A 14,233-nucleotide genomic window follows, 5' to 3' on the forward strand; every position below is an offset into this window, starting at 1 on the left:
AACTAGAAAATTTACAAAGCAATATAATCAGTTGTCCGATGACAAACAAATATACCAACACATCAAACACTCTTAGGATAGTGTCATTTCCAGTAACCTTATAATGGAATACGAATAAGAATAAGAAATATATTCTACATCATAACCAACTTTTTTCATTCTACATGACATGACAGACACACTTACACTTGCAAACTTAACATTTAGATAACTTGGATGTTTGCTTTCTAAAGAGTTACTGGTCAGCTTCCGGTATGTCTGAAATCATTTTGAGATTAAAGAAGGTACAATTTCTGTTAATTTACGATATTAGTCTTATTGCGACTTGAACAGACTCAATCAAACCGAGTCTGCAATTTTCACTATTTGCCTTGTTCTCGGTGCTTCCGAGGGATATACTTTCCAGATTTTATTGACATTAAACTACTAATGAGATTTGTTTTAGGAAGCTAAATACCATATAATATTATAAAGCAGAATATTTTTAAAAGGGTATATATATGTAAGGTCGGTTATCGTTTGTCTGTGTTTACTTTTTCAAAACGTTTTTGAGTTTTGCCCAGAACAGTTGCTGACCAGCAACATCCTCTGTCCATTCTATATAAGTCGTCGTATCAAAAAGAACTTTTAAGGAGTGATTCATATTTCTTCCATCAATTTTCTCTAAAAGAATGACTACCAGTTCCGTTTCATCTTTGATCAGTTTAGAATGTGCAACTTTCAGTTCAAACATACACCATTCACTACGAGCAAATCCATTAGTTAGAACAAGAATGATCTTTTCGCTCATGTCTATATTTGTAACAATGTTGTCATTTATGAAAGCGCCCGGTTGAAAGTCCCTTTCATGAATACACAATTTCAACCCAACTTCATCTTCAAGGACAGGTAGCAGTCTGCGACGTACCCAAGCCGAATCCTCGGCCTCGTATCCAACGAAAGCATCATACACAAAGTTCTGTCCATTGATATTCTGATAATTCCTTCTCTTTCTTAACAAATAGATGTAATGTTTGATATTCCATCTATTTCTATACAGTATAAGTACTGTTATACCTATAACAATAACACAAGGCGAGGCAATAATAGCGACCCAGATCCAAGGACTCCATGGATGACATTCTTTGTACGTGAAAGATATTTCAGAAAGCCGCATTTTAGACTTTTCTTTTGGAAGTGAACATTTGTATTGTTTTGGGTATCTTGTGATAACTCTCTTTTTCTCACTATACTTTGTTTTCATCCAGTTGATGAGCCATTCCAGGTTACAGTCACATACAAAAGGATTTTGACTGAGATCTAGTGAATGTAAATTATTCAGAACTGACATAGGAAGGGCCGACTCTTGTATATGTGCGATGTCATTATACCTTAAACTGAGATACTTCAAATGCTTGTTGTTCTTAAATGTTTCATCACTTAACGTTGTTATTCGATTCGACTGGAGATTGAATTCGACAACATTTGTAATATGAGTCAAGATGACTTTTGGGTCCTGTGAAATCTGACATGCAAAACACTTAAACGAGCTGATGTTAGCAAGTGGAGAAAATAATGTTGAGAACTACTGGCTAGTTAAAAGAATCATGCTCATAAAACCCAAACTTAAACTCTTCAAATTTGGCAAAAATCTGAACGTGTCAGAGAAAGATTGAAACACTTCGGTCGCAGGTCTGTTATATTCAATTTGTAACTTTTTAAGTGAATTTGATTTGAAAGCCAATCGCTCGACTGTCAGACTGTTTGCACGTAAAAACCTAAGCTGCAGTATTTCAAGGTTTGGCAATTTTGACAAGAGGTTGTTTGGTAAGACTTTAATGGGGTTTTGATCAAGTTCAAGTGTTTTCAATTTCGATAAACATTTAAAGTTGTCGAAACCAATTTCTGTTATGCCATTACTTACAACAGCGAGAATCTCAAGGTTAGGGAAGTAGCAATCGTTTTCACTTTCATCGATTGAAAAGTCTGGGAATGACTTAAGCTGATTGTAGTTAAGGTATAAGTTTTTTAAATGCTTACTTTGAGAAAGTTTTATATTTTCAATACGATTGTCGTTTAAATACAAAAATGCCAAATTGTTGAATTTCTCTAAAGAGTCCATTAAAAGTGTTTTCATGTTGTAATATGCAACATCTAGTGTTTTTATCTTATTTGTTCTCATCACGGAAAACAAATCTTTTTGGATTGTTATGGTACCTATTCCATCCATAACAAGATGTGAAAGAAATTTCAAGTTAGACAAATCACCTAACAGAAGTTTCATATTTTCGTAGTATATTGGATTGTATGACAGATGTAAATGTTTCAAATTTTGAAACTTATTAAGGGCCCCTCGGGAAACGTTCTGAATATTGTTATGATCAAGTTCGAGGCTAATCAGACTGTCCGGATCGCTTATATTTCCAAATGTTGTAGATGAGATATTTCTTAAAGCATTGTAACTAAACATCAAATCCATAACGTGTTTTTCAGTCTTTGGAATATATGGCAGGTTTCTATGACTGCAGTTTAGAACCTTCTGATTATGAATGATTCGTCCTCTGCATTCTTTCTTTCCTTCTGTTGAGGTACTTTCTGTGACCAAAAACATCACTAGAAATAGTAGAAAACTCAACGTTCCTCCTGTCATCATTTTGATTCGGTAGCTCTCTTTGGTATCAGTTAGTTTCTATCCTTATCTGAAATTGAAAATGCCGTTTGTAAAAAGCTAACAAGTTAAAGAGAATGATGTTTTACGTACCCATACCTTAATGTTATCTGCACTACTAGGTCTTTAATTTGTAATGTAGCACTGTTGTGTTCCATATTCTCAGTATAAATATAGACTGTATTGATGTCTTTTGAATATATCTGCAATACTTATGGTTTCATAATTAATTATAGATTCTAACACGACCCGATTTGTTTTCCTATTATACAAAGAAGGTTGAAAACTGTGTGTTATTATTCAACAATTCATTTTTTCTGACGTCACAATTATATCGTAATAGCGTTAGACTGCATAGCGGTTCTCTAGAAAAGAAATCAACAGAAATGAGGCAAATATTTGATAGATATCGTCAAGGACGTACATGATAATTCTTGATAACGTGTTAGAATCGAAATAATATGTCTCAAACAGTGGTTTGCGCATGAATAAAATCACTGTTTGTCGTTTAAATGCATATTATTATATCACGAGGGCGCGCCCTCATGATATAATTCCTTCGCATCTGAACTCCAAACAATGATTTTATTCAATGACAAATCACTGTTTGGGATATATTTCTTAAGTAACGATAATACAACTTAATAAATGTAAGTTACAAGAATAAGAAATATTCAGAAGCATGTGTCAAAGTACAACGACGTCGTGGGATGACTGCATAAAAATTGTATATAATCTGTATTGTTGTGTGGTCACATGGTCATATTTCAAGGACATAGTGACATTGACACAGAAAATTGTTTTCGCTCAATAACAAGAGGACGCTTGGGCATAAATAAGACTACCAAACTTTGTATGGTGATTGTGGATAGGAAATGGCCTACAGTATTGTGGTAGCTAGGATAAACGTCAAGATCGAAATTTAAAAAAAAGGTTTCCAATTAACAATGTTATATCACATTCTTGGGGGGTCTTTGAGTCGAAGATCAAATTCACAGAATACTTGAGACTGACTTCTTTCCATCCAGTTACTTCCGGTAAGCGGGAATATGTGCATATTTTATTCGAACAGAATTTCAGTTTATTGAACTAATAAACTTAAGTAAATATACGATTGGTGTTTTAACGTAAGAAAAGTGATTTGGCTATAATACAAAGAGAATGCTTTCATACACCAAGAAATTACATCATTGGTCAAATTTATCTGAAATACAGCTTGACGAAAGTCATTGATATTTTACATAGTAATGGATAAGAGATTCTTCTGGCTAATAAAGGATTTGCAAATCTAATATTTCAAGGGATATCACAAAGATATGTAGCAACAGTGATCTGTTTTTATATTTTGAAAGAATAGAAAATATCACATTAATATGCCTCTCCTTATTAGATAAAAATCAGTTTTTACAAAACAATAATTATAATCATAAAGTTTATATTGCTAGAAAAATAAAATGAAGTAGTAATTTGCAACTTACCTTACCGGAAACAAAGACAACGTCTCCCTCTATGTTTTAAATTCGTAAAATAGAGGAAAACATGTGTTTCTTCTTCTCACTATATATATTCAATCATGATTTCAAAAAGATCCTTGCTTGTCGTTAGCCATGAATTAATGATGTGATTATTGAGCATTGTTGTATTTTCATTTGAAATATTTTCATGAGCTAATGCACGATGTACAACAATATGCAAAACACTTAAATTAAGGAAATTAATTCGAACCATTGTTAATAGTATTATCAAGTATAATCGGAATTGATTAAGCAGTCAGCATCAAGGCATCAAGGGGATTACAGAAATTGTGAAAAGATACTAAAAGTAGGTTTTTTATGGAGATCTTTTCAAGGAATCACGCTCTATGTATTTTTAAACATTTCATGTAAACATCTGCATATGGATCTAAATTGCTCTTGGTACTTGTTACATGAGCAAATGCTGACTTCTGCTCAACCCTGGGCCGGAGCTCGCGTATCATATTGAGCAAGCTCAAACAAACCGAGCTTCAACATTTTTACGTTTTCACATAGTTTGACAATTTTGTCGTGTTGGAAGACCTTTGGAGTTTCCACTTTTTCTGTTTCTTTTCAAAAATCACAATGGAAATCTTCACGTGCCTTGTGGCGGCCGTACTTATATTCGGTGTTGTTTCATTTTTTTTCTGATCATTTGGGATCATTGAGATCATTCAATATCTATTTAATAGAATTCCGTATCAGTCGGTCTTTGGGGTTGTGAAAGAGTTACATGTTTTATTTTCTTAATTTTTGAATACTCAGTCAAATCAAGTCTGCTGTTATTTTGCTTGATTTCATTCTATTTCTATTCTTTCTATGGATTTTCTTCATGATAAATTCGTTAGTTATATCCAGACATTATTTTACAAGTAAGCCTTAGTTATTCAAGTGTATCTTGGTGGCTCTATATTTTTACCATTTTTTTTTTAAATCGAGACGGTCATGATGACCATAAGACTTTCACCAGGGGTTTTATATATATGTAATGACAGTGATTTGTTTCATTTATAACGTATCTTAAATCTCATGAGTGCTGCATATGTCGAACATAATAATTTCACGAGGGCGCAGCGCAATCCGAGTGCAATTATTTCGTACGACGTATAACAGCAGTGTTCAAACACGGCTTATAGCAGTGTTCAAACACGGCTAACCATTTCTCGCTTGCAATTTTGATAAAGCTTTTTTTACTAGCAATATTATTAAACATTATACAATGTAGACCTGTGACGAAGTTTGTAAAGCCCTCTCCTTTTTATTGAACAACATTTACATCAGGTTTGGGAATGCAGTTTTTAGACAAGTAGTTGGTATTCCCATGGGAACAAATTGAGCACCCCTTGTCGCAGATTTGTTTTTTTATTATGTTATGAAAGAAACTTTATGTTGAGCCTTTCTCCAGATACGCAGGCAGATATTATAACTGCATTTAATAATACATCACGCTATCTGGATGATATTCTTAATATGGATAATCCGTTTTTTGGTCAATTGGTGGGTACTATTTATCCTAGGGAGCTTCAGTTAATTAAAACTAACAATTCGGATACTGATCTTCATTTTTAGATTTACATCTCTCTATTTATGACAATATTATACATACCAAAATTTATGACAAGAGGGATGATTTTAATTTTAGTATTGTAAATTTTCCCCATTTGGATGGGGATGTACCTCAGGCTACATCTTATGGGGTATATATTTCTCAATTAATTCGGTTTGCCAGAGCGTGTAGTCATGTCAAGCATTTCAATGAACGTAATCAATATATTACAAGTAAACTTCTTCAGCAAGGCTACCGTTATTACAAATTGCGAAAATATTTTGCTAAATTTTACTATCGTAATTCTGATTTAGTTTTAAAATTCAATAGTAATTTAAAGACACTTCTACGAGAAGGTATTTCTAAACCCGTTTTTTATGGGGATGTGGTTTACAAACTTCGTAAGATCTTGGGTCATGGTAATTTCCCAAATGTATTCGGTAAAATTATAAAACGTTTTATTAAAAGAGGTTACGACCCAACTGTTTTGAGACATACCGCATGTTTAATGTTCAACCCGTTTACAAATGGACACTACGCTTCCCTCTTTGATTGTGTCTGACGGAAGAGGGGGAGGACTGTATGATAAGCAGTTTTTAAATCCTACCAGGACTGAACTGTTTTGATATCTGTAAGCCTGTTTCGTCGGGCCCTTAAGGGTGTTTCTCTTGTTGCTCTGTCTTCTGAAAAGACATTGAGTACATACGTTTTTGGTTCTAAAGGTTTGCTTTTTATATATTTATATACGAGCATTTTTGTGTTTTACATGCCATGCCTTTTTGTTTCCATTACGTGTGTTAGAGATTTACCTGGAGGGGATTACTTTTATTTACACTGTCCCGTGTCTTTGGAACATGGTGGGGGTAAGAGTGAGGTTGGGTGTGCACCATAAACCGGTTTAAGCTCCCCAGAGGTGTTTTTGCCACTGACCGTTCCAAGGCGGTGCCCCACTGTGTTCCTTTGTTTGTTCGTTTTGTCCTCATGTGTTGGCTTTGTGTGTGTGCGCGTGTATGTATGTGTGTGTGTTTGTGGTGTGCACGTCTGCGTGCTGTAGGTATCGTTTTGGGGAGGCTGCGTTTTTGGTACGTGGCATTCCCTGTTTGATATTTGTCTTTGTTTTTTTGCTATACATTATTTCGATTTTAAAACATCTTTGTTTTGTAAACTTTAGATCACATATGATAGAACTTTTTCCTCGCTCATGTATGACGCCATATATGTCGTCACGCTGCTTTGTTTATACACGCCAGGACCGGAGATTGTAATACGTTTTGAGGAATAGTTCCATTAATGCGCAAATATTGGCGAATTATTCTGCACAGAGAATAAATTATCAACCCATGTGTGTGTAAATTAATCAAGACAGTTGTGCTATGTAACATTTCGTTTTGAATATGTTTTCAAATATTTGATCAAATTGCTCGATGCATGCATGGCGCTAAATATCACGTCGACGTGACATTAACATAATATCATTGTAATGATTTATAAGCATTGCTAGTCATATTAGAATAACAAATATAACATTTAAACTAGAGGGTCTTGATGGGCTTGATGGACCTAAATATTTCTCCCGAACGCTCTATGACAACAAGCATGATCTAGAGGGCATTGTTTCCAAGAAAAATGTTCTTAGATATTGCATTTTTGTTATTCAGAAATACTGGCTCACATTTTCCGGGTAAAGTTAAAAGGTTAAAAACTTCAGCTATTTAGTTAGGAGGTCACATACAGATATTTATAATCAAGTACCATAATGGTAAACTGACAAAGAACAAAAGAAGCCAGGTTTTTTTAACAAATCATATAGTCGTTAGGTATATGTTATATGCGATCATATTTGTGAATGCATATCAAAGCATCTACTCTGCATTCCGAAGAGAATACAACACACGTAATAAAAAGGAAAGTGACTCCAGTCGTATTGAATGCATCTAAAAATTACAGTCATTTCACTCTCGTTAAGTCAATAGGGAGAGCGCAGATCTACGGACCACTGAGAGTTCGATCGCGAGGCGTATGTTCTTCGTGACGATTTAATAGAAGACATTTTGTCTAAAATTATTCTTACTCCACCTCTTATTCATTGGAATGGCTGGCAGTTACTAGCTGGAAACAGGTAGTACAGGTACAGAATCCAAACATTGCCCGCCGTTATATATATATATATCTAAGATCTTCACTAAACACCTCTACCTCCAGCCCGAAACAAACAAACAAACAAACAAACAAACAAGCAAACAACAGCTACAGCAAAAACATAGCAAAGTAAAATATTTGAGATTGGTTTGTTTTTTCAAAATTCATCTTTTACTTGAGAAAGCAGCCAGACTTCTGCAAAATCCTCTTTATTTTGGCTGTTTTAAAAAGTGGTTAAAAGAACGATTCCTGTGATAAAAAGACTAATAACAAATGCTTCTTATCTAAAAAGATGAATAAGAACATCAAAAGTAACCCGATTTCTTTTGACACTCACTGAAATTTTAACCCCTTTGATACTTGGATGATACATACATGTAACCACAATTTTTTATATTATGCTAATAAACAATATAAGGAAGATTATTCAAATAACTCATAAATTATTTCAAGTACTTTCATATGTCAATTGTTTCATCAGTGTTCTCTTCTTTGGTGACCTTTGTAGTTTGCACCTTTTCGGTTTCACTCAGTTCTTCATATTTATGCAATCTCATTACTTTTATAGATTGAACAACAATATGTGATCATTAATGGACAAGTATGCAACGTATGAAAAGTCTATGCAATCCTTCCAGGAAGTCATTTTAAACAAATGTGATGCAAATTTATTTCTTCAGTTTAAATTCAATAGCTAACCAGCTATTTACGAGGATAACTATTTATAGACATATCTCCATAACGTCAGGTCTTCCGGTAATTGTAGTAAACACGTTCACGTGATTTGTTAAGGAAGCTGAATACCATTTGATATTTTCGAAGAAATCTATAAAGCTGAATATTTCTAAAAGCATATATATAAGGTAAGTTATCGTTCGCCTGTGTTTACTTTTTCAAAACGTTTTTGAGTTTTGCCCAGAACAGTTGCTGACCAGCAACATCCTCTGTCCATTCTATATACGTCGTCGTGTCAAACAAAACTTTTAAGGAATGATTCATATTTCTTCCATCAATTTTCTCTAAAAGAATGACTGCTAGTTCCGTTTCATCTTTGATTAGTTTAGAATGTGAAACTTTCAGTTCAAACATACACCATTCACTACGAGCAAATCCATTAGTTAGAACAAGAATGATCTTTTCGCTCATGTCTATATTTGTAACAATGTTGTCATTTATGAAAGCGCCCGGTTGAAAGTCCCTTTCATGAATACACAATTTCAACCCAACTTCATCTTCAAGAACAGGTAGCAGTCTGCGACGTACCCAAGCGGAATCTTCGGCTTCGTATCCAACGAAAGCATCGTACACAAAGTTATGTCCATTGATATTTTGATAATTCCTTCTCTTTCTTAACAAATAGATGTAATGTTTGATATTCCATCTATTTCTATAAAGTATAAGTACGGTTATACCTATAACAATAACACAAGGCGAGGCAATAATAGCAACCCAGATCCAAGGACCCCATGGATGACATTCTTTGTACGTGAAAGATATTTCAGACAGCTGCATTTTAGACTTTTCTTTTGGAAGTGAACATATGTATTGTTTTGGATATCTTGTGATAACTCTCTTTTTCTCACTATACTTTGTTTTCATCCAGTTGATTAGCCATTCCAGATTACAGTCACATACGAAAGGATTTTGACTCAGATCTAGTGACTGCAAATTATTCAGAACTGACAATGGAAGGGCCGACTCTTGTATATGTGCGATGTCATTATACCTTAAACTGAGATACTTCAAATGCTTGTTGTTCTTAAATGTTTCATCACTTAACGTTGTTATTCGATTCGACTGGAGATTGATTTCGACAACATTTTGCATATGTATCAAGATAACTTTTGGATCCTGTGAAATCTGACATGCAAAACACTTAAACGAACTGATGTTAGCAAGCGGGGAAAATAATGTTGAGAACTGCTGCTTAGTTAATAGTAGCATGCTCATAAATCCCAAACTTAAACTTTCCAAATCTGGCAAAAAACTAAACGTGTCTGTGAAAGATTCAAACACTTCTGTCGCAGGTCTAATATATTCAATTTGTAACTTTTTAAGAGATGCTGATTTGAGAGCAAATCGCTTGACTGTAAGACTGTTTGCGCTTAAAAATCGAAGCTCCAGTATTATAAGGCTTGGTAATTTTGACAAGAAGTTGTTTGGTAATACTTTTATGGGGTTTTGATCAAGTTCAAGCGTTTTCAATTTCAATAAACATTTTAAATTTTCGAAACCAATTTCGGTTATACCATTACTTACAACAGCGAGAATCTCAAGGTTGGGAAAGTAGCAATCGTTTTCACTTCCATCGATTGAAAAGTCTGGGAAAGACTTAAGTTTATTGTAATTAAGATATATATTTTTCAAATGCTTATTTTGAGAAAGTTTTATATTTTCAATATGATTGTCGTTAAGATACAAAGCGGCCAAACTGTTTAAACTCTCGAAGGAATCCATTGAAAGTGTTGTCATGTTGTAATATGCAACATCTAGTGTTTTTATCTGATTGGTTTTCATCAGGGAAAACAAATCTTTTTGAATCGTTATGGTGCTGACTCATTCCATCCATAACAAGACGGGAAAGAAGTTTCAAGTTAGACAAATCACCTAACATATTTTTCATATTTACGTAGTATATTGGATTGTGTGACAGATGCAAGTATTTCAAATTTTGAAACTTATCAAGGGCGCTTCAGGAAACGTTCTGAATATTTATATGATCCAGTTCGAGACTAATCAGGCTGTCCGGATCACTTATATTTCCAAATGTTTCAGATGAGATGTTTCTTAAATCATTGAAACTAAACATCAAATCCATAACGTGTTTTTCAGTCTTTGGAATATACGACAGGCTTCGATGACTGCAGTTAAGAACGTTCTGATTATGAATGATTCGTTCTCTGCATTCTTTCTTTCCTTCTGTCGAGATACTTTCTGTGACCATACACATCACTAGAAATAGTAGAAAACTCAATGTTCCTTCTGTCATCATTTTGATTCTGTAGGTGTCCTTGTTATCAGTTATTTTTTATTCTAATCTGAAATTGGGAATGAAATTTTTAAAAAAGGTAAGAAGACATATTCTCAGTTTAAATACAGACTGTTTTGATGTCGTTTGAATATGTGTCAAAGTAAAACGACGTCCTGGGATAATTGCATAAATATTGCATATAACCTCTATTGTTATGAGGTCACAAGGTCATATTTCAAGGGCATAGGTACATTGATACAGAAAATTGTTTTCGTTCAAAAACAAGAATACGCTTGGGCATAAGACTACCAAACCTTATATGCCGATAGACTTTGGATAGGAAATTGCCTAAAGTATTTTGTTAACTAGGATATACGTCAAGATTGAAAAAAGAGGTTTCCAATTAACACTGATATGTCACATTTTTAGGGGTTTTCGAGTCGAAGGTCAAATTCACAGAATATATCAGACTGACTACTCTCCATCCAGTCACTTCTGGTAAGCCATCAAGCGGGAATAAATATTGACTGTGGATAGGTAATGGCCCAGTGTGTTGTGGAAAATTAAGGTTTCCAATCACATTTTTAGGGTTTTCGAGTCAAAGGTCAAATTCACAGAATATATGAGACTAACAACTCTCCATCAGGTTACTTTCGTCAAGGCATCAAGCGGGAATGCGTGAACATTTTGTTCGAAAAGAATTTCAGTTAATTGAACTGAAATAACTTAAATAAGTAAGTAAGTATACGACTGGTGTTTTAACGTAAAAAAAGTGATTCGGCTACGATACAAATAGAATGCTTTCATACACCAGGAAATGACACTTTTGGTCAAATTTATTTGAAATAAAAGCTTGGCGAAAGGCACTGATATTTTACTTGGTAACAATATCTAACTTCTGGTCAGAGATCGGATCTTAAAAAATAATCTGAGCAATCTAAAGTCAACGATCAAAATGAAATGAAATTTAAATTGGTATGTTCATATTCTTATGAACATATTTCATTTAGTATTGATATTTTCTGACATGACATGTATTGCACGAATAAACATTTCCTACTTATAGAAGGCATATCATAAAGGCAAAAACAATTTTATAGAAAACACGATAATGAACCACAGGAAACCTGTAAAAAAATTCCGTTTGTTTTAAATTCTAAATGTTGACATAATTTACAAGCGGAAACGGATAAGAGATTCTTCTTGCTTATAGGTTACATTCTACCAATTCAATTCCTTATTTATTTCATATTAATAACAAAACATTCAGACCTCATTTTCAGCACTTTAGAGCATTTCAATGATATGAAAACCATATATGGTCATTTAGTATAACATGTCTTCTTATCAAAAATAGAAAAATATTGACATATTATGTTGAATATAAGAAAAATAATCTGTTCTGAGAAACATCACCCTCTAAAAATGCCCCCATGAAAACAGCCGTTTAGCAGTTACGCGTAGGTAGACATTTTTCGCAAAGAATAAAACTTATTCCAAGAAATTTACAATGAAAATGGTCTAGATCTATTCTCAATACTATAAGTAATAAACATAAGCCAAAAATTTAACTCTCACCGCCTCATGTCACTCATTATACCAGATTTCATCCATAGCATGGAACTACATTTTGGACTACTTCACATGTAACACTGAGTAGTCACTTCCGGTTTGGTGTAATCCGTCCTAATAAAGGATTGGCAAGTCTAATATTTTAAGCATTGCACGAAGATATATAACAACAGTGATATGTTTTTGTATTTTGAAAGAATGGTAAATTTCACATAAGTGTGCCTATTATTATTAAATAAATAATCAGTTTTTACTAAATAATAACTATAAAGTTTATATAGCTAGAAAAAATAAAATAAAGTAGTAATTTACAACTTAAGTTACCGGAAACATCATTTCTCTCACTATATATATTTCATCATGATTTAAAGGAGATCCTTGCTTGCGGTAAGAGATGAATTAATGATGTGATTATTGAGCATTATTGTATTTTCTATTTGACAATATGCAAAACAATAAATTAAGGAAAATAATTCGGACCATTGTTAAAACTAACATCATGTGTAATCGGAATTAAGTAAATAGTCAGCGTCAAGTCATTAAAGGGATAAAAGAAATTGTGAAAAAATACTAAAAGTAGATTTTTTAGATTCATGGAATAACGCTATGCTTATCTTTAAAAATTCCATGTAAGCCGCTTGATGAATACATCTGCGTATGGATCTGAAATGTTTTGGTTATTAATACATAATTAAATGCTGACTACTGTTCGACCCTAAGTCAGAACTCGCGATGCATTTTAACTACTATAATTGAGCAAGCTCAAACAAACCGTGCTTCTAAACTTTTACTTTTATTCACATAGTTTGATTATTTTATTGAAGACCTTTGAAGTTTCCATTTTTTCTGTTTCTTTTTAAAAATTACAATGGCAATATTCACGTGCCTTGTGACGGCCGTACTTTAATTTGGTGCTGTTTTTATTTTCTGATAATTGAGATCATTCAATATCTATTTTATGGAATTACGGATCAGTCGGTCTTTGGGGTTTTGAGAGTGTTACATATGTTATTTTCTTTCTTTACTACTCAATTAAATCAAGTCTGCTGTTATTTTGCTTGATTTCTTCAATGTGTTCTATGGATTTTCTTCATGTTAACTTTGTTAGTTATATCCAGACATTTTTTACAAATATGCCATAGTTATTCAGGTGTATAATGAAGGCCTTATATTTTTTCCATATTTCTTATAAAACGAAAGGGTCATGATGACCATAAAACTTTCACAAGAGTTTTTATATTTAAGAAATAATCTATATCAAAACCATGTTTTAACACTTTTTATACACGATTGGCGGCTCAACGTCGAACGTAATAATTTCACGATGGCGCAGCCTAGCCAGAGTACAGCTATTTCGTACGACGCTGTTTTGCTATACATAATTTTGATTTCTGCGGATGTCTCTAAATTGCTTTTTGTACTTTTAGCATGTGTAAATGTTGAGTTCTGCTCAAGACGGTAGCATGCATTTCCACTACTGTCCATGAATAGGCTCAATTATAGAAGGTCTTGAAGGGTGTGATGGACCTAAATATTTCACCAAACGTTTAATGACAATAAACATGATCTACAGGGCATTGTTTGCAAGAAAAATGTTCTTAAATATTGCATTTTTGTTATTCAGAAATACTGACTCACATTTTCCGGGTAAAGTTAAAAGGTTAAAATCTTCAGCTTTTTATTTAGAGTGTCACAGAAATGACAAAGAACAAAAACAGCCAGTATTTCTTTTTAACAAATCATACAGTCGTTAGGTATATGTTATATGCGATCATATTTGAGAATGCTATCTGCATTCCGAGAAGAATACAACACACGTAACAAACAGGTGACTCCGGTCGTCT

General features: G+C 33.5%; 1 protein-coding gene and 1 pseudogene across 2 annotated transcripts; both read right to left on the reverse strand.

The window, feature by feature from the left end:
• Window positions 1–505: 505 nt before the first annotated feature.
• Window positions 506–4,324, reverse strand: LOC128556146 (toll-like receptor 13; annotated as a pseudogene).
• A 2,869-nt stretch (window positions 4,325–7,193) lies between these two features.
• Window positions 7,194–12,806, reverse strand: LOC128556147 (toll-like receptor 13). Of its 2 annotated transcripts, none has more exons than XM_053540113.1 (2): window positions 12,714–12,806; window positions 7,194–10,884 (listed from the first exon to the last, which is right to left on the reverse strand). In XM_053540113.1, the coding sequence occupies exon 2, from the start codon at window positions 10,361–10,363 to the stop codon at window positions 8,732–8,734; it is 1,632 nt and encodes a 543-aa protein (XP_053396088.1). In that variant the 5' UTR covers window positions 10,364–10,884; window positions 12,714–12,806; the 3' UTR covers window positions 7,194–8,731. The 2 variants fall into 2 exon arrangements, with proteins under 2 accessions (XP_053396088.1, XP_053396089.1); XM_053540114.1 differs by lacking the exon at window positions 12,714–12,806 and adding an exon at window positions 12,396–12,586.
• Window positions 12,807–14,233: the final 1,427 nt, after the last annotated feature.

This window comes from Mercenaria mercenaria, chromosome 4, assembly GCF_021730395.1.
Source record: "Mercenaria mercenaria strain notata chromosome 4, MADL_Memer_1, whole genome shotgun sequence".
In the NCBI taxonomy this organism is placed as follows: Eukaryota; Metazoa; Mollusca; class Bivalvia; order Venerida; family Veneridae; genus Mercenaria; species Mercenaria mercenaria.